General features: G+C 50.3%; 2 protein-coding genes across 4 annotated transcripts in view; one reads left to right on the top strand and one right to left on the bottom strand.

Moving 5' to 3' along the window:
* Positions 1–21,141, top strand: part of TTLL5 (tubulin tyrosine ligase like 5) — a 92,417-nt gene that overhangs the window by 20,594 nt on the left and 50,682 nt on the right. For both annotated transcript variants that reach the window (XM_069950490.1, XM_069950491.1), the window contains 16 exons: positions 2,531–2,600; positions 4,203–4,287; positions 6,815–6,916; positions 6,988–7,079; positions 9,072–9,179; positions 9,249–9,330; positions 9,437–9,498; positions 9,573–9,637; positions 9,717–9,821; positions 9,899–9,990; positions 11,053–11,115; positions 11,189–11,307; positions 11,524–11,704; positions 11,774–11,882; positions 13,923–14,069; positions 14,854–15,000. In XM_069950490.1, coding sequence (XP_069806591.1) covers positions 2,531–2,600; positions 4,203–4,287; positions 6,815–6,916; positions 6,988–7,079; positions 9,072–9,179; positions 9,249–9,330; positions 9,437–9,498; positions 9,573–9,637; positions 9,717–9,821; positions 9,899–9,990; positions 11,053–11,115; positions 11,189–11,307; positions 11,524–11,704; positions 11,774–11,882; positions 13,923–14,069; positions 14,854–15,000 — 1,629 coding nt within the window. The remainder of the gene's footprint in view (positions 1–2,530; positions 2,601–4,202; positions 4,288–6,814; positions 6,917–6,987; positions 7,080–9,071; positions 9,180–9,248; positions 9,331–9,436; positions 9,499–9,572; positions 9,638–9,716; positions 9,822–9,898; positions 9,991–11,052; positions 11,116–11,188; positions 11,308–11,523; positions 11,705–11,773; positions 11,883–13,922; positions 14,070–14,853; positions 15,001–21,141) is intronic.
* Positions 1–21,141, bottom strand: part of ERG28 (ergosterol biosynthesis 28 homolog) — a 72,885-nt gene that overhangs the window by 30,005 nt on the left and 21,739 nt on the right. The window lies entirely within an intron of this gene.

Here is a 21,141-nt window from a genome sequence, read left to right as displayed (position 1 = left end):
GCTGTCTCTTCTCTGTATGTATTGGGGCTGTCTCTTCTCTGTCTCTGTATGTATTGGGGCTGTCTCTTCTCTGTCTCTGTATGTACTGGGACTGTCTCTTCTCTGTCTCTGTATGTACTGGGACTGTCTCTTCTCTGTCTCTGTATTTACTGGGGCTGTCTCTTCTCTATGTACTGGGGCTGTCTCTTCTCTGTCTCTGTATGTACTGTGACTGTCTCTTCTCTGTCTCTGTATTTACTGGGGCTGTCTCTTCTCTATGTACTGGGGCTGTCTCTTCTCTGTCTCTGTATGTACTGTGACTGTCTCTGTATGTACTGTGACTGTCTCTTCTCTGTCTCTGTATTTACTGGGGCTGTCTCTTCTCTATGTACTGGGGCTGTCTCTTCTCTGTCTCTGTATGTACTGGGGCTGTCTCTTCTCTATGTACTGGGGCTGTCTCTTCTCTGTCTCTGTATGTACTGGGACTGTCTCTTCTCTGTCTCTGTATGTACTGGGACTGTCTCTTCTCTGTCTCTGTATGTACTGGGACTGTCTCTTCTCTGTCTCTGTATGTACTGTGACTGTCTCTTCTCTGTCTCTGTATGTACTGTGACTGTCTCTTCTCTGTCTCTGTATGTACTGTGACTGTCTCTTCTCTGTCTCTGTATGTACTGGGGCTGTCTCTTCTCTATGTACTGGGACTGTCTCTTCTCTGTCTCTGTATGTACTGGGACTGTCTCGTCTCTGTATTTACTGGGGCTGTCTCTTCTCTATGTACTGGGGCTGTCTCTTCTCTGTCTCTGTACTGGGACTGTCTCTTCTCTGTCTCTGTATGTACTGGGACTGTCTCTTCTCTGTCTCTGTATGTACTGGGACTGTCTCGTCTCTGTATTTCCTGGGGCTGTCTCTTCTCTGTCTCTGTACTGGGACTGTCTCTTCTCTGTCTTTGTATGTACTGGGACTGTCTCTTCTCTGTCTCTGTATGTACTGGGACTGTCTCTTCTCTGTCTCTGTATTTTCTGGGGCTGTCTCTTCTCTATGTACTGGGGCTTTCTCTTCTCTGTCTCTGTATGTACTGGGGCTGTCTCTTCTCTGTCTCTGTATGTATTGGGGCTGTCTCTTCTCTGTCTCTGTATGTACTGGGGCTGTCTCATTCTGTCTCTGTATGTACTGGGACTGTCTCTTCTCTGTCTCTGTATGTACTGGGACTGTCTCGTCTCTGTATTTACTGGGGCTGTCTCTTCTCTATGTACTGGGGCTGTCTCTTCTCTGTCTCTGTACTGGGACTGTCTCTTCTCTGTCTCTGTATGTACTGGGACTGTCTCTTCTCTGTCTCTGTATGTACTGGGACTGTCTCGTCTCTGTATTTCCTGGGGCTGTCTCTTCTCTATGTACTGGGGCTGTCTCTTCTCTGTCTCTGTACTGGGACTGTCTCTTCTCTGTCTTTGTATGTACTGGGACTGTCTCTTCTCTGTCTCTGTATTTTCTGGGGCTGTCTCTTCTCTATGTACTGGGGCTTTCTCTTCTCTGTCTCTGTATGTACTGGGGCTGTCTCTTCTCTGTCTCTGTATGTATTGGGGCTGTCTCTTCTCTGTCTCTGTATGTACTGGGGCTGTCTCATTCTGTCTCTGTATGTACTGGGACTGTCTCTTCTCTGTCTCTGTATGTACTGGGACTGTCTCTTCTCTGTCTCTGTATGTACTGGGACTGTCTCTTCTCTGTCTCTGTTTGTACTGGGACTGTCTCTTCTCTGTCTCTGTATGTACTGGGACTGTCTCTTCTCTGTCTCTGTATGTACTGGGGCTGTCTCTTCTCTGTCTCTATGTACTGGGACTGTCTCTTCTCTGTCTCTGTATGTACTGGGACTGTCTCTGTATGTACTGGGACTGTCTCTTCTCTGTCTCTGTATTTACTGGGGCTGTCTCTTCTCTATGTACTGGGGCTGTCTCTTTTCTGTCTCTGTACTGGGACTGTCTCTTCTCTGTCTCTGTATGTACTGGGACTGTCTCTGTATGTACTGGGACTGTCTCTTCTCTGTCTCTGTATTTACTGGGGCTGTCTCTTCTCTATGTACTGGGGCTGTCTCTTTTCTGTCTCTGTACTGGGACTGTCTCTTCTCTGTCTCTGTATGTACTGGGACTGTCTCTTCTCTGTCTCTGTATTTACTGGGGCTTTCTCTTCTCTATGTACTGGGGCTGTCTCTTCTCTGTCTCTGTATGTACTGGGGCTGTCTCTTCTCTATGTACTGGGGCTTTCTCTTCTCTGTCTCTGTACTGGGACTGTCTCTTCTCTGTCTCTGTATGTACTGGGACTGTCTCTTCTCTGTCTCTGTATGTACTGGGACTGTCTCTTCTCTGTCTCTGTGTCAGCTCTCTCCTCTCTGTCTCTTCTCTCCTCTCTGTGTCAGCTCTCTCCTCTCTGTGTCAGCTCTCTCCTCTCTGTCTCTGTGTCAGCTCTCTCCTCTCTGTCTCTGTGTCAGCTCTCTCCTCTCTGTCTCTGTGTCAGCTCTCTCCTCTCTGTCTCTGTGTCAGCACTCTCTTCTCTGTTGCAGCCGTCTCAGATTAGTGTGGAGGAGAATCTCCTGGTGTCTCGGTACATCAGTAATCCACTGCTGATTGATGGTGAGTGTGGGCCCTCTGGGGACATGAGGGGGAGGACCTTCAGCATTTAGCATGGTGGGGTGGTCGGTCAGGGTGGTGCAGTTCGGTAGCACGGTGGGGGGTCAGACACGGTGGGACAGTGGGGTGGTCAGACACGGTGGGGTGGTCAGACACGGTAGGACAGTGGGGTGGTCAGACACGGTGGGGTGGTCAGACACGGTAGGACAGTGGGGTGGTCAGACACTGTAGGACAGTGGGGTGGTCAGACACTGTAGGACAGTGGGGTGGTCAGACACTGTAGGACAGTGGGGTGGTCAGACACGGTAGGACAGTGGGGTGGTCAGACACGGTGGGGTGGTCAGACACTGTAGGACAGTGGGGTGGTCAGACACGGTAGGACAGTGGGGTGGTCAGACACGGTAGGACAGTGGGGTGGTCAGACACGGTAGGACAGTGGGGTGGTCAGACACGGTGGGGTGGTCATACACGGTAGGACAGTGGGGTGGTCAGACACTGTAGGACAGTGGGGTGGTCAGACACTGTAGGACAGACACGGTAGGACAGTGGGGTGGTCAGACACGGTGGGGTGGTCAGACACTGTAGGACAGTGGGGTGGTCAGACACGGTGGGGTGGTCAGACACGGTGGGGTGGTCAGACACGGTAGGACAGTGGGGTGGTCAGACACGGTGGGGTGGTCAGACACGGTAGGACAGTGGGGTGGTCAGACACGGTGGGGTGGTCAGACACGGTAGGACAGTGGGGTGGTCAGACACGGTGGGGTGGTCAGACACTGTAGGACAGTGGGGTGGTCAGACACGGTGGGGTGGTCAGACACGGTAGGACAGTGGGGTGGTCAGACACTGTAGGACAGTGGGGTGGTCAGACACGGTGGGGTGGTCAGACACGGTAGGACAGTGGGGTGGTCAGACACGGTAGGACAGTGGGGTGGTCAGACACTGTAGGACAGTGGGGTGGTCAGACACGGTGGGGTGGTCAGACACTGTAGGACAGTGGGGTGGTCAGACACGGTGGGGTGGTCAGACACGGTGGGGTGGTCAGACACGGTAGGACAGTGGGGTGGTCAGACACGGTGGGGTGGTCAGACACGGTAGGACAGTGGGGTGGTCAGACACGGTGGGGTGGTCAGACACGGTAGGACAGTGGGGTGGTCAGACACTGTAGGACAGTGGGGTGGTCAGACACGGTGGGGTGGTCAGACACGGTAGGACAGTGGGGTGGTCAGACACGGTAGGACAGTGGGGTGGTCAGACACGGTAGGACAGTGGGGTGGTCAGACACTGTAGGACAGTGGGGTGGTCAGACACGGTGGGGTGGTCAGACACTGTAGGACAGTGGGGTGGTCAGACACGGTGGGGTGGTCAGACACGGTGGGGTGGTCAGACACGGTAGGACAGTGGGGTGGTCAGACACGGTGGGGTGGTCAGACACGGTAGGACAGTGGGGTGGTCAGACACGGTGGGGTGGTCAGACACGGTAGGACAGTGGGGTGGTCAGACACTGTAGGACAGTGGGGTGGTCAGACACGGTGGGGTGGTCAGACACGGTGGGGTGGTCAGACACGGTGGGGTGGTGCGACACAGTACAGCTCTCTTTGCTTACAGGGTTCAAGTTTGACATCCGACTGTACGTGCTAATCACTTCCTACGATCCCCTGATCATCTATCTGTATGAGGAAGGGCTCACAAGGTAGGAATCTAAAGCTGCTGCTCACTACCCCGCTCTGCCACTCCTCGCTCCTCTCCTCGTCTCCCTCTGCCACTCCTCGCTCCTCTCCTCTTCTCTCTCTCTGCCACTCCTCGCTCCTCTCCTCTTCTCCCTCTGCCACTCCTCCCTCTGCCACTCCTCGCTCCTCTCCTCTTCTCTCTCTCTGCCACTCCTCGCTCCTCTCCTCTTCTCCCTCTGCCACTCCTCCCTCTGCCACTCCTCGCTCCTCTCCTCGTCTCCCTCTGCCACTCCTCGCTCCTCTCCTCGTCTCCCTCTGCCACTCCTCCTCCTCTCCTCGTCTCGCTCTGCCACTGTTTCCCACCTTTGCCCTGTCCCTCTTCATGCCCCACCTCTCCCCTCCCGCTCTCTGTTCCTTGCCTCTGCCCCTCTCTGTTCCCCACCTTTCCACTACCCCTCTCTGTTCCCCACCTCTCCCCTCCCCCTCTCTGTTCCCCACCTCTGCCCCTCTCTGTTCCCCACCTCTTCCCTACCCCTCTCTGTTCCCGAGCTCTCCACTACCCCTCTCTGTTCCCGAGCTCTCCACTACCCCTCTCTGTTCCCCTCCTCTCCACTACCCCTCTCTGTTCCCCTCCTCTCCACTACCCCTCTCTGTTCCCGAGCTCTCCACTACCCCTCTCTGTTCCCGAGCTCTCCACTACCCCTCTCTGTTCCCCTCCTCTCCACTACCCCTCTCTGTTCCCGAGCTCTCCACTACCCCTCTCTGTTCCCCTCCTCTCCCCTACACCTCTCTGTTCCCCTCCTCTCCACTACCCCTCTCTGTTCCCCTCCTCTCCCCTACACCTCTCTGTTCCCCTCCTCTCCCCTCCCCCTCTCTGTTCCCCACCTCTGCCCCTCTCTGTTCCCCACCTCTTCCCTACCCCTCTCTGTTCCCGAGCTCTCCACTACCCCTCTCTGTTCCCGAGCTCTCCACTACCCCTCTCTGTTCCCGAGCTCTCCACTACCCCTCTCTGTTCCCGAGCTCTCCACTACCCCTCTCTGTTCCCCACCTCTTCCCTACCCCTCTCTGTTCCCGAGCTCTCCACTACCCCTCTCTGTTCCCGAGCTCTCCACTACCCCTCTCTGTTCCCCTCCTCTCCCCTACACCTCTCTGTTCCCCTCCTCTCCACTACCCCTCTCTGTTCCCGAGCTCTCCACTACCCCTCTCTGTTCCCGAGGTCTCCACTACCCCTCTCTGTTCCCCTCCTCTCCCCTACCCCTCTCTGTTACCGAGCTCCCCACTACCCCTCTCTGTTCCCGACCTCTTCCCTACCCCTCTCTGTTCCCCTCCTCTCCCCTACCCCTCTCTGTTCCCCTCCTCTCCACTACCCCTCTCTGTTCCCCTCCTCTCCCCTACCCCTCTCTGTTCCCGAACTCTCCCCTACCCCTCTGTGTTCCCGAACTCTCCCCTACCCCTCTCTGTTCCCCTCCTCTCCCCTACCCCTCTCTGTTCCCGAGCTCTCCACTACCCCTCTCTGTTCCCGAGCTCTCCACTACCCCTCTCTGTTCCCGAGCTCTCCACTACCCCTCTCTGTTCCCGACCTCTTCCCTACCCCTCTCTGTTCCCCTCCTCTCCCCTACCCCTCTCTGTTCCCCTCCTCTCCACTACCCCTCTCTGTTCCCCTCCTCTCCCCTACCCCTCTCTGTTCCCGAGCTCTCCACTACCCCTCTGTGTTCCCGAACTCTCCCCTACCCCTCTCTGTTCCCCTCCTCTCCCCTACCCCTCTCTGTTCCCGAGCTCTCCACTACCCCTCTCTGTTCCCGAGCTCTCCACTACCCCTCTCTGTTCCCGAGCTCTCCACTACCCCTCTCTGTTCCCGAGCTCTCCACTACCCCTCTCTGTTCCCCTCCTCTCCCCTACCCCTCTCTGTTCCCCTCCTCTCCCCTACCCCTCTCTGTTCCCGAGCTCTCCACTACCCCTCTCTGTTCCCGAGCTCTCCACTACCCCTCTCTGTTCCCCTCCTCTCCCCTACCCCTCTCTGTTCCCCTCCTCTCCCCTACCCCTCTCTGTTCCCCTCCTCTCCCCTACCCCTCTCTGTTCCCCTCCTCTCCCCTACCCCTCTCTGTTCCCGAGCTCTCCACTACCCCTCTCTGTTCCCGAGCTCTCCACTACCCCTCTCTGTTCCCGAGCTCTCCCCTACCCCTCTCTGTTCCCCTCCTCTCCCCTACCCCTCTCTGTTCCCCTCCTCTCCCCTACCCCTCTCTGTTCCCGAGCTCTCCACTACCCCTCTCTGTTCCCGAGCTCTCCACTACCCCTCTCTGTTCCCGAGCTCTCCACTACCCCTCTCTGTTCCCGAGCTCTCCACTACCCCTCTCTGTTCCCGAGCTCTCCACTACCCCTCTCTGTTCCCCTCCTCTCCACTACCCCTCTCTGTTCCTCTCCTCTCCCCTACCCCTCTCTGTTCCTCTCCTCTCCCCTACCCCTCTATGTTCCCCTCCTCTCCTCTACACCTCTCTGTTCCCCACCTCTGCCCCTCCTCCTCTCCTGGCACTCTCTCCTCTTGTCTCTCAGGTTCGCTACGGTGCGATACGATCGAACGGCCAAGAATATAAAGAACCAGTTTATGCATCTGACGAATTACAGCGTGAATAAGAGAAGCGCAGACTATGTGAGGTAGGGGGCGCCACCTGCCAGAGTCTACCCCGTACACATCACTATAGCCACTCACCTATATCCTCTCTTAGTTGTGATGATCCTGAAGTGGAGGATTATGGGAATAAATGGAGTATGAGCGCCATGCTGCGGTATATGAAGCAGGAAGGAAAGGACACAGCAGGTAAGAAGGAAAGAGCCTTGCATCTCTGTATGATGAGCGTGTGTGATGTATGTATGATGGGCGTGTGTGATGTCTGTGTGATGGGCGTGTGTGATGCCTGTATGATGGGCGTGTGTGATGTCTGTGTGATGGGCGTGTGTGATGCCTGTATGATGGGCGTGTGTGATGCCTGTATGATGGGCGTGTGTGATGCCTGTATGATGGGCGTGTGTGATGTCTGTATGATGGGCGTGTGTGATGTCTGTATGATGGGCGTGTATGATGGCGTGTATGATGGGCGTGTATCATGTATATATGATGTCTGTATGATGTATGTATGATGTCTGTATGATGGGCGTGTGTGATGTCTGTATGATGGGCGTGTGTGATGTCTGTATGATGGGCGTGTATGATGGGCGTGTATCATGTATATATGATGTCTGTATGATGTATGTATGATGTCTGTATGAGGGGCGTGTATGATGTCTGTATGATGGGCGTGTATGATGTATGTATGATGTCTGTATGAGGGGCATGTATGATGGGCGTGTATGATGTATGTATGATGTCTGTATGAGGGGTGTGTATGATGTCTGTATGATGGGCGTGTATGATGTATGTATGATGTCTGTATGAGGGGCATGTATGATGTCTGTATGATGGGCGTGTATGATGTATGTATGATGTCTGTATGAGGGGCGTGTATGATGTCTGTATGATGGGCGTGTATGATGTATGTATGATGTCTGTATGAGTGGCGTGTATGATGTCTGTATGAAGGATGTGAATGATTGTATGATGGGTGTGTATGTGACTCCTCCCTCTACCTCTTGTCCCTCCCCTGACTTCTCTCTCTCTAGCTCTTGCTCCTTCCCTGACTCTTCCCTCTTTACCTCTTGCTCCTCTCCATGACTCCTCCCTCTTTAGCTTCAGCTTCTTCCCCTACTCCTCCCTCTTCACCTCTTGCCCCTCCGTATTTCTGACGTCTCCCCTGACTCCCTCCTCTTCACTTTTCTCCTCCCTCTCTATCACTTTCTCCTCTCCCTGACTCCTCCCTCTTCACCTTATGCCCCTCCCTCTCTAGCTCTTGCTCCTTCACTCTTTCTCCTCCCCCTCTAACTCCTTCCCCTTGACTCCTACCTGTCTGTCTTGCTTCGTCCCCCCTCTCTAGCTTTTGCTTCTCCCCATACTCCTGCCTCTCTAGCTCTTTCTTCTTCTGGACTCCTCCCTCTCTATTTCTTGCTCCTCCCTGACTCCTATCTCTCTAGCTCTCGCACCTCCCACTGACTCCTCCCTCTAGCTTTTGCTCCTCCCCAACTCCACCCACAATATTTCTTGCTCCTTCCCTGACTCCTTCCTCTCTAGCGCTTGCTTATCCCCTGACTCCTCCCTCTCTAGCTCTTGCTCCTTCCCTGACTCCTCCCTAGCTGTTGCTCCTCCCTATTTAGTTCTTGCTCCTCCCCTAACTCCTCCCTCTCTTGCTCCTTCTTCTGACTCCTCCCTCTCTAGCTCTTGCTCCTCCCCATGATTCCTCCTTCTCTCTCCTCCCCTTGACTCCTCCCTCTCTAGCTCTTCCTCTTTACCTCTTGCTCCTCCCTCTAGCTCTTGCACCTCCCCCTGACTCCTCCATCTCTAGCTTTTGCTCCTCCCCAACTCCACCCACAATATTTCTTGCTCCTTCCCTGACTCCTCTCTAGCTCTTGCTCCTTCCCGGACTCCTCCCTATTTAGTTCTTGCTCCTCCCCTAACTCCTCCCTCTTTTGCTCCTTCTTCTGACTCCTCCCTCTCTAGCTCTTCCCCCTCTCTCTCTCTCTCTCTCTCTCTCTCTCTCTCTCCTCCCCTTGACTCGTCCCTCTCTAGCTCTTCCTCTTTACCTCTTGCTCCTCCCTCTAGCTCTTGCAGCTTCCCTAACTCCTCCCTCTCTAGCTCTTGCTCCTCCCCCTGACTCCTCCCTCTCTAGCTCTTGCTCCTCCCCTCTTGGTAACGCTGCGGTGCCTGCTGCCTCCTGTGCAGCGCTCATGTCTCAGGTGGAGGACCTCATCATTAAGACGGTCGTCTCTGCGGAGCTCCCCATAGCCTCGGCCTGCAAGTCCTTCCAGGTGCACAGAGGAAACTGCTTTGGTAAGTGAGTGCCCAGAAGAGAGGGCTGCCCCCTGCTGGCTGATGGCGTAACGGCCCTTGTTTCTGCAGAGCTCTATGGGTTTGATGTGCTGATCGATGGGAATCTCAGGCCTTGGCTCCTGGAAGTCAATCTGTCTCCCTCTCTGGCCTGGTAAGAACCGCCCCCCTGCACCCCAGTGCCCCTCCTCCCCAAATACTCTTCCCTCCTGACCCAGGGCCCGCTCCCTGCCCCTCCTATAACTAATGTTCTTCCGCAGTGACGCCCCCCTGGACATGAAGGTGAAGGCGAGTATGATCTCGGACATGCTGACCCTGATTGGTGAGTACGGTGGGTGCTGTGCAGGTGTGGACTGGGGGCCGGGCCTGCGGCTGACCTCTTCATGCCCCCTGTAGGTTTGGAGTGTCAGAACCCTAAACAGCGGCCGGGACATGATAACAAGCGGGCTCCCAAGCTACAGGTAAGTGTGTAGAGTGCCCATCATTCATAGCGGCCTCCCACGGGACACATAAGTGATCAGTGCTGTATATCCCCTGCAGCGCCCCCTGTCTGCCAGTGACATAGACCCCAGACTGCATCTAGGAGGCCGAGAGAAGACTGGAAGAAGCAGCGGTGGTGGCGTCCTGGGGTTGTCCACGGAGGAGGTCCGTCCCCCGTATTACAGTAAATTGTCACCCACTCACCCCTCTGCGCCCCCTGCTGACCCGATTCATGTTCTCAGGTGAAGATAATACGCAGGCTGCAGGATGAGGAGGCCCGGCGCGGCGGCTTTGTCCGCATTTTCCCCAGACACGATACCTGGACACTGTACAGGTCAGTCCTGTAGAGGCGGAGTGGAATTGTATGGCCCCCGATGTGACCCCCGACCCCCTGACGTGTGTCCTCCCAGCCTCCCGATGTGACCCCCGGTCCCCTGATGTGTGCCCCTCCTGCCAGCCTCCCGATGTGACCCCCGGTCCCCTGATGTGTGCCCCTCCTCCCAGCCTCCCGATGTGACCCCCGGTCCCCTGATGTGTGCCCCTCCTCCCAGCCTCCCGATGTGACCCCCGGTCCCCTGATGTGTGCCCCTCCTCCCAGCCTCCCGATGTGACCCCCGGTCCCCTGATGTGTGCCCCTCCTCTTAGCCTCCCGATGTGACCTCAACCTCCTGATGTGACCCCAGCCTCCCGATGTGACCCCCGGTCCCCTGATATGTGTCCTCCCAGCCTCCTGATGTGACCCCGGTCCCCTGATGTGTGCCCCTCCTCCCAGCCTCTCAATGTCACCCCCTGTCCCCTGATATGTGTCCTCCCAGCCTCCTGATGTGACCCCGGTCCCCTGATGTGTGCCCCTCCCAGCCTCTCAATGTCACCCCCTGTCCCCTGATGTGTCCCCTTCAGCTTCCCGTTGTGATCCCCGGCTCCGCTGATGTTTGCCCTTTGGTGTGGCCCCCAGCCTTTTGATGTGACCCCTGATATGACCCACGGCCCCCTGATACGACCCCCAGTCCAGCTGATGTGATCCGTGGTGTGACACCGGACTCCCCAGCCCTGCTGATGTTTGCCCCCTGATGTGACCCCCGGCCCCGCTGATGTGACCCCCGGCCCCGCTGATGTGACCCCCCCGGCCCCGCTGATGTTTGCCCCCTGGTGTGACCCCGCCGGCCCCGCTGATGTTTGCCCCCTGGTGTGACCCCGCCGGCCCCACTGATGTTTGCCCCCTGGTGTGACCCCGCCGGCCCCGCTGATGTTTGCCCCCTGGTGTGACCCCCAGCCCCTCTGATGTTTGCCCCCTGGTGTGACCCCCAGCCCCTCTGATGTTTGCCCCCTGGTGTGACCCCCAGCCCCTCTGATGTTTGCCCCCTGGTGTGACCCCCTGTACTATCTATTCATGCAGCTCCTTCCTGGAACACAAGACGTCCCTGAATTACATGCTGGCAACACAGCTCTTCCCACACAGGTAGGAGGGAGCCCGGGGGACGGCCTCACCATGGATATAGACAGTGGTGTCATTGTCCCCTCACCTGCCACAGATCGGCCACTAATGGATCCTTGGACCCCCGACCCACCCTCCACGCAGCGTTGTATGAACGGAAACTGATGTCCCTGCAGCTGCGCAGAGCCAGGAGGCATGGGCTGGCACATAGGACAGGTAAGAGGCCGCGCTGCAGGTTCCGCCTACTGCCAAAGGCCCCGCCCACAGTCACGAGTTCCACCCATCACTGCAGGCCCAACGACCGCCGTATGTTCCACCTATTGCTTCAGACACCCACCTCTGCATGCTCCGCCCACCGCTGCATGCTCCACCCATCACACCAGGCACTGGCAGTGTTCGCGTTGCCTAGTAAACTCTTGTGTCATGACACAGCTTTGCCTTGCCCGGGTAACCATTGCATCCAGGAGGAGGAAGAAGAGGAAGAAGTCAATGAAGAGGAGGATCAAGAAAGGGTCCAGGAGCAGATGAGCCCCCCGGAGGATGCCCAGAGCGCTCCAGCATCACCCCCACCAGTCAGCATCATGCAGCACCTGCAGGAGGGGGCAGAGCTGAGGTACGGGTGTGATGGGTGGGGTGGCCCTGGTGGACCGGTGGGCCGTTCTCACAATCCTTGTGTCTGCAGTAAAGTCCAGGCCCGTGCAGCCTTCTCTGGATACCTGCAGCGAGTGCAAAACCGTCTACAGAGCGAGCGAGATCCCGAGAAGATATCACCGAAAGACGAGGAGCAGATGGTGAGGCGCTAAAACTCCCCCACGTGATATCTATCATTATATAACGGGGGAGGTTATATCACTCCGGAGCCTGTATCATTATATAACGGGGGAGGTTATATCACTCTGGAGCCTGTATCATTATATAACGGGGGAGGTTATATCACTCCGGAGCCTGTATAATTATATAAGGGGGGTGTTATATCACTCTGGAGCCTGTATCATTATATAACAGAGAGGTTATATCACTCCGGAGCCTGTATCATTATATAACGGGGGAGGTTATATCCTCTGGAGCCTGTATCATTATATAACGGGGGAGGTTATATCACTCCGGAGCCTGTATCATTATATAACGGGGGAGGTTATATCACTCCGGAGCTTGTATCATTATATAACGGGGGAGGTTATATCACTCCGGAGCTTGTATCATTATATAACGGGGGAGGTTATATCACTCTGGATCCTGTATCATTATATAACGGGGGAGGTTATATCACTCCGGAGCTTGTATCATTATATAACGGGGGAGGTTATATCACTCCGGAGCCTGTATCATTATATAACGGGGGAGGTTATATCACTCTGGAGCCTGTATCATTATATAACGGGGGAGGTTATATTACTCCGGAGCCTGTATCATTATATAACGGGGGAGGTTATATCACTCCGGAGCCTGTATCATTATATAACAGAGAGGTTATATCACTCTGGAGCCTGTATCATTATATAACGGGGGAGGTTATATCACTCCGGAGCCTGTATCATTATATAACGGGGGAGGTTATATCACTCCGGAGCCTGTATCATTATATAACGGGGGAGGTTATATCACTCCGGAGCCTGTATTATTATATAACGGGGGAGGTTATATCACTCTGGAGCCTGTATCATTATATAACGGGGGAGGTTATATCACTCTGGAGCCTGTATCATTATATAAGGGGGGAGGTTATATCACTCCGGAGCCTGTATCATTATATAACAGAGAGGGTATATCACTCCGGAGCTTGTATCATTATATAACGGGGGAGGTTATATCACTCCGGAGCCTGTATCATTATATAACGGGGGAGGTTATATCACTCTGGAGCCTGTATCCTTATATAACAGAGAGGTTATATCACTCCGGAGCCTGTATCATTATATAACGGGGGAGGTTATATCACTCCGGAGCCTGTATCATTATATAAGGGGGGTGTTATATCACTCCGGAGCCTGTATCATTATATAACGGGGGAGGTTATATCACTCCGGAGCCTGTATCATTATATAACGGGGGAGGTTATATCACTCCGGAGCCTGTATCATTATATAACAGAGAGGTTATATCACTCCGGAGCCTGTATCATTATATAACAGAGAGGTTATATCACTCTGGAGCCTGTATCATTATATAACGGGGGAGGTTATATCACTCCAGAGCCTGTATCCTTATATAACAGAGAGGTTATATCCTCTGGAGCCTGTATCATTATATAACAGAGAGGTTATATCACTCCGGAGCCTGTATCATTATATAACAGAGAGGTTATATCACTCTGGAGTCTGTATCATTATATAATGGGGGAGGTTATATCACTCCGGAGCTTGTATCATTATATAACGGGGGAGGTTATATCACTCCGGAGCCTGTATCATTATATAACAGAGAGGTTATATCACTCCGGAGCTTGTATCATTATATAACGGGGGAGGTTATATCACTCCGGAGCCTGTATCATTATATAAGGGGGGTGTTATATCACTCCGGAGCCTGTATCATTATATAACGGGGGAGGTTATATCACTCCGGAGCCTGTATCATTATATAACGGGGGAGGTTATATCACTCCGGAGCCTGTATCATTATATAACAGAGAGGTTATATCACTCCGGAGCCTGTATCATTATATAACAGAGAGGTTATATCACTCTGGAGCCTGTATCATTATATAACGGGGGAGGTTATATCACTCCGGAGCCTGTATCATTATATAACGGGGGAGGTTATATCACTCTGGAGCCTGTATAATTATATAACGGGGGAGGTTATATCACTCTGTACTTTGTGCCCCTCAGGAGCTGGTGGTGCGGTTTTTGCAGAGAGCGGCCACTAATTTACAGGAGTCGTTGTCTTTGAACCCGCCGGTCCGGTCTGTGCCGCTTAGGGAGAAACGCTGCCTGCTGGCAAAACAACTGCGAGACTTCATCTATCTCTATGACCAGGTGAAAGAGGCTCATCATTATGGATGCTGAAGAGTAGGGGGAGGAGGAGGGCAATGATGTTGCGGATACTGAGGAGGGTGGTGATGTCTGGGGAGGAGGAGGAGGGCGGTGATGTTAACAGAGAGGTTATATCACTCCGGAGCCTGTATCATTATATAATGGGGGAGGTTATATCACTCCGGAGCCTGTATCATTATATAATGGGGGAGGTTATATCACTCCGGAGCCTGTATCATTATATAATGGGGGAGGTTATATCACTCCGGAGCCTGTATCATTATATAATGGGGGAGGTTATATCACTCCGGAGCCTGTATCATTATATAATGGGGGAGGTTATATCACTCCGGAGCCTGTATCATTATATAATGGGGGAGGTTATATCACTCCGGAGCCTGTATCATTATATAACGGGGGAGGTTATATCACTCCGGAGCCTGTATCATTATATAACAGAGAGGGTATATCACTCCGGAGCCTGTATTATTATTTAACGGGGGAGGTTATATCACTCCGGAGCCTGTATTATTATATAACAGAGAGGTTATATCACTACGGAGCCTGTATCATTATTTAACGGGGGAGGTTATATCACTCCGGAGCCTGTATCATTATATAACGGGGGAGGTTATATCACTCCGGAGCCTGTATCATTATATAACGGGGGAGGTTATATCACTCCGGAGCCTGTATCATTATATAACGGGGGAGGTTATATCACTCTGGAGCCTGTATAATTATATAACGGGGGAGGTTATATCACTCTGTACTTTGTGCCCCTCAGGAGCTGGTGGTGCGGTTTTTGCAGAGAGCGGCCACTAATTTACAGGAGTCGTTGTCTTTGAACCCGCCGGTCCGGTCTGTGCCGCTTAGGGAGAAACGCTGCCTGCTGGCAAAACAACTGCGAGACTTCATCTATCTCTATGACCAGGTGAAAGAGGCTCATCATTATGGATGCTGAAGAGTAGGGGGAGGAGGAGGGCAATGATGTTGCGGATACTGAGGAGGGTGGTGATGTCTGGGGAGGAGGAGGAGGGCGGTGATGTTAACAGAGAGGTTATATCACTCCGGAGCCTGTATCATTATATAATGGGGGAGGTTATATCACTCCGGAGCCTGTATCATTATATAATGGGGGAGGTTATATCACTCCGGAGCCTGTATCATTATATAATGGGGGAGGTTATATCACTCCGGAGCCTGTATCATTATATAATGGGGGAGGTTATATCACTCCGGAGCCTGTATCATTATATAACGGGGGAGGTTATATCACTCCGGAGCCTGTATCATTATATAACAGAGAGGGTATATCACTCCGGAGCCTGTATTATTATTTAACGGGGGAGGTTATATCACTCCGGAGCCTGTATTATTATATAACAGAGAGGTTATATCACTCCGGAGCCTGTATCATTATATAACGGGGGGTGTTATATCACTCTGGATCCTGTATCATTATATAACAGGGGAGGTTATATCTCTCCGGAGCCTGTATTATTATTTAACGGGGGAGGTTATATCACTCCGGAGCTTGTATCATTATATAACAGAGAGGTTATATCACTCCGGAGCCTGTATCATTATTTAACGGGGGAGGTTATATCACTCCGGAGCCTGTATTATTATATAACAGAGAGGTTATATCACTACGGAGCCTGTATCATTATATAATGGGGGAGGTTATATCACTCTGGATCCTGTATCATTATATAACGGGGAAGGTTATATCACTCCGGAGCCTGTATCATTATATAACAGAGGAGGTTATATCACTCCGGAGCCTGTATCATTATATAACAGAGAGGTTATATCACTCCGAAGCTTGTATCATTATATAATGGGGGAGGTTATATCACTCTGGATCCTGTATCATTATATAACGGGGGAGGTTATATCACTCTGGAGCCTGTATCATTATATAACGGGGGAGGTTATATCACTCCGAAGCCTGTATCATTATATAACGGGGGAGGTTATATCACTCCGGAGCCTGTATCATTATATAACAGAGAGGTTATATCACTCCGGAGCCTGTATCATTATATAACGGGGGAGGTTATATCACTCCGGAGCCTGTATCATTATATAACGGGGGAGGTTATATCACTCCGGAGCCTGTATTATTATATAACAGAGAGGTTATATCACTACGGAGCCTGTATCATTATATAATGGGGGAGGTTATATCACTCCGGAGCCTGTATCATTATATAACAGAGAGGTTATATCACTCCGAAGCTTGTATCATTATATAATGGGGGAGGTTATATCACTCTGGATCCTGTATCATTATATAACGGGGGAGGTTATATCACTCCGAAGCCTGTATCATTATATAACGGGGGAGGTTATATCACTCCGGAGCCTGTATCATTATATAACAGAGAGGTTATATCACTCCGGAGCCTGTATCATTATATAACGGGGGAGGTTATATCACTCCGGAGCCTGTATCATTATATAAGGGGGGTGTTATATCACTCCGGAGCCTGTATCATTATATAACAGAGAGGTTATATCACTCCGGAGCCTGTATCCTTATATAACGGGGGAGGTTATATCACTCCGGAGCCTGTATCGTTATATAACGGGGAGGTTTTTTCACTCCGGAGCCTTGTATCATTATATAACAGAGAGGTTATATCACTCCAGAGCTTGTATCATTATATAATGGGGAGGTTATATCACTCTGGATCCTGTATCATTATATAACGGGGGAGGTTATATCACTCCGGAGCTTGTATCATTATATAACAGAGGAGGTTATATCACTCTGGATCCTGTATCATTATATAACGGGGGAGGTTATATCACTCCGGAGCCTGTATCATTATATAACGGGGGAGGTTATATCACTCCGGAGCCTGTATCATTATATAACGGGGAAGGTTATATCACTCTGGAGCCTGTATAATTATATAACAGAGGAGGTTATATCACTCTGGATCCTGTATCATTATATAACGGGGGAGGTTATATCACTCCGAAGCCTGTATCATTATATAACGGGGGAGGTTATATCACTCTGGATCCTGTATCATTATATAACGGGGGAGGTTATATCACTCCGAAGCCTGTATCATTATATAACGGGGGAGGTTATATCACTCCGAAGCCTGTATCATTATATAACAGAGAGGTTATATCACTCCGGAGCCTGTATCATTATATAACAGAGAGGGTATATCACTTCGGAGCCTGTATCATTATATAATGGAGGAGGTTATATCACTCTGGATCCTGTATCATTATATAACGGGGAAGGTTATATCACTCTGGAGCCTGTATAATTATATAACAGAGGAGGTTATATCACTCCGTAGCCTGTATTATTATACACTACAGGTTATACAGCACCTCCACCAACTATACACTAAAGGTATATACAGGACCCACCAACTTTACACTACAGGTATATAGGACCCCCCAAGGATACACAATAGGTATACAGCATCTCCACCAGCTATACATTACAGGTATACAGGACCCCCTGAACTATAAATACAGGTATCCAAGACCCTCAAACTATAAGCCAATGTATATAACCAGGCTTGTATATAACACTGCCAATGTTGTGTATAACCAGGCTCTGTATATAACATTGACAATGCTGCATATAACCAGGCTCTGTATATAACATTTACAATGTTGCATATAACCAGGCTGTATATAACACTGACAATATTGTATATAACGAGGCTGTATATAACACTGACAATATTGTATATAACGAGGCTGTATATAACACTGACAATATTGTATATAACCAGGCTGTATATAACACTGCCAATTTTGTATACAACCAGGCGCTGTATATAACACTGCCAATGTTGTATATAACCAGGCGCTGTATATAACACTGCCAATGTTGTGTATAACCAGGCTCTGTATATAACATTGACAATGCTGCATATAACCAGGCTCTGTATATAACATTTACAATGTTGCATATAACCAGGCTGTATATAACACTGACAATATTGTATATAACGAGGCTGTATATAACACTGACAATATTTTATATAACGAGGCTGTATATAACACTGACAATATTGTATATAACCAGGCTGTATATAACACTGCCAATTTTGTATACAACCAGGCTCTGTATACAGTCTGATCACATGACATCTCTGTTTGGCTATTAGGTATTTAGGATGTTTAAAGTTTTGGGTTTATTTCTGATGTGCATAAGCTACACTTTATATGAACAGTGCAGAACTGTCGTGTATATAGTGTATATAGGGCTCCTGACGATTTCCCCTTAAACAAAAAAACAAGGGTATAGATTGGTCTCCTGGGCACTCTTGAAACAAATCGAATTAACACACTGACACTTTACACCTGGGCAGCATCGGGTACATTTTCTAGTAATAGCTATACTTACTGTATCCAGGTCCAGTCTCCTGAAGGCTGCTATATAACAGCTATACTTACTGTATCCAGGTCCAGTCTCCTGAAGGCAGCTATATAACAGCTATACTTACTGTATCCAGGTCCAGTCTCCTGAAGGCGGCTATATAACAGCTATACTTACTGTATCCTGGTCCAGTCTCCTGAAGGCGGCTATATAACAGCTATACTTACTGTATCCTGGTCCAGTCTCCTGAAGGCGGCTATATAACAGCTATACTTACTGTATCCTGGTCCAGTCTCCTGAAGGCGGCTATATAACAGCTATACTTACTGTATCCAGGTCCAGTCTCCTGAAGGCAGCTATATAACAGCTATACTTACTGTATCCTGGTCCAGTCTCCTGAAGGCGGCTATATAACAGCTATACTTACTGTATCCAGGTCCAGTCTCCTGAAGGCTGCTATATAACAGCTATACTTACTGTATCCAGGTCCAGTCTCCTGAAGGCAGCTATATAACAGCTATACCTATTGTATCCAGGTCCAGCCTCCTGAAGGCTGCTATATAACAGCTATACTTACTGTATCCAGGTCCAGTCTCCTGAAGGCAGCTATATAACAGCTATACTTACTGTATCCAGGTCCAGTCTCCTGAAGGCTGCTATATACCAGATATACTTACTGTATCCAGGTCCAGTCTCCTGCTATATAGCAGCTATACTTACCTTCTCCTGTTCCAGTCCCCTGATGGCAGATTTTTAGACTTGTGCTGGTTGTAAAAAGCAGACCTAACCCAGGATTTCCGGCCAGTACAGAGAGTCCCGGCTCATTGTGTCATCAGTCACATGACTGCCTTCTCTGTGAGCGATCAGATGGCCTGGGAAACTGCTGCTTTCTGACTCTTTAAAAAACTTTTGCGAAGAAAACAGGAAGTGTTTTCCATGATAACTTAAAAAAAAAAAGAAGTAATGACTGTAAATTGCAAGCTTGCTCTATATGACATCTACTGCTGATTTAGATATTGAAGGTTATAACGACAGGGAGTTTTTACAGTGACCCTGTCCCCCACTTTTTTCAGTCTGACGTCTCTGTGCAGGTGTAAGGGGTAAATTTAGCAGTTTTCTTACCCTATTTTATACCCTACGTCATGGTGCTTGCTCCAGTAAAAAGTCGTCTTTTATCATCTGCAGATTGTGCTATCTGGGGGGGGGGCTACACAGGCACAGCACCACTTAGCGCTGTTCACATCCCTCTGTAGGCCCCACCCCTCCTTGATGTCATCGGCAGATGGGCCCTGCCCACTTGTCGGCCATTGGAACAGGCAAGCCTAAAGGTCTAGACCCCACCCCCTCTAGGTCGGCCCATACCAATGGCTGTTGAGAGGGCGATACCAATGGCTGTATGTCGATGACATTACGGAGGGGTGGGGATGTGGGCGGGGCTAAGTGGCGCTGTGGTCGTGAAGCCTCACCTAGGTACCACAATCTCCAGATAATAAAATATCACTTTTTACTGGAAAAAGCACTGACGTATGATAGAAAATAAGGTAAAAAAATTGCAACAATCACCCCTTACACCTTTACAGAGAAGTCCTACTGCAAAAAAGGGGGCAACAGGGTCACTTTAAGCAATGACGGAGCAGTGGTCCTAACCAGAGAAGCTACTAATTCCCCAGTTCGTATAGCCCAAAAAAACGCTCAACAGAACGCAGTTCTAAAAAGCTGGGCTTCCTAGGGAGAACTGCAAACCAACAAAATCTGGAGCAACTGGCGTAAGGCAAATGGATATAGTGCCGATCTTCAAAAAGGGCTCTAGGACTTCCCCAGGTAACTATAGACCTGTAAGCCTGACGTCCATTGTGGGGAAACTATTTGAGGGGCTTATAAGGGACTATATCCAGGAATATATAGGGGGTAATAGTATATAAGAGACTACATCCAGGAATATATAGGGGGTAATAGTATATAAGGGACTACAGCCAGGAATATATAGGGGGTAATAGTATATAAGGGACTACATCCAGGAATATATAGGGGTAATAGTATATAAGGGACTACATCCAGGAATATATAGGGGGTAATAGTATATAAGGGACTACATCCAGGAATATATAGGGAGTAATAGTATATAAGGGACTACATCCAGGAATATATAGGGGGTAATAGTATATAAGAGACTACATCCAGGAATATATAGGGGTAATAGTATATAAGGGACTACATCCAGGAATATATAGGGGGTAATAGTATATAAGGGACTACATCCAGGAATATATAGGGGGTAATAGTATATAAGGGACTACAGGAATATATAGGGGTAATAGTATATAAGGGACTACATCCAGGAATATATAGGGGTAATAGTATATAAGAGACTACATCCAGGAATATATAGGGGTAATAGTATATAAGGGACTACATCCAGGAATATATAGGGGGTAATAGTATATAAGGGACTACATCCAGGAATATATAGGGGGTAATAGTATGTAAGGGACTACATCCAGGAATATATAGGGGTAATAGTATATAAGGGACTACATCCAGGAATATATAGGGGGTAATAGTATATAAGGGACTACATCCAGGAATATAGAGTGGGTAATAGTATATAGGGGACTACATCCAGGAATATATAGGGGTAATAGTATATAAGGGACTACATCCAGGAATATATAGGGGTAATAGTATATAAGGGACTACATCCAGGAATAT

This window comes from Dendropsophus ebraccatus, chromosome 13 (genome assembly GCF_027789765.1).
Source record: "Dendropsophus ebraccatus isolate aDenEbr1 chromosome 13, aDenEbr1.pat, whole genome shotgun sequence".
Taxonomy (NCBI): Eukaryota; Metazoa; Chordata; class Amphibia; order Anura; family Hylidae; genus Dendropsophus; species Dendropsophus ebraccatus.
The sequence above is the reverse complement of the archived record's forward strand: the minus strand, read 5'-3'. Positions and strand labels throughout refer to the sequence as shown.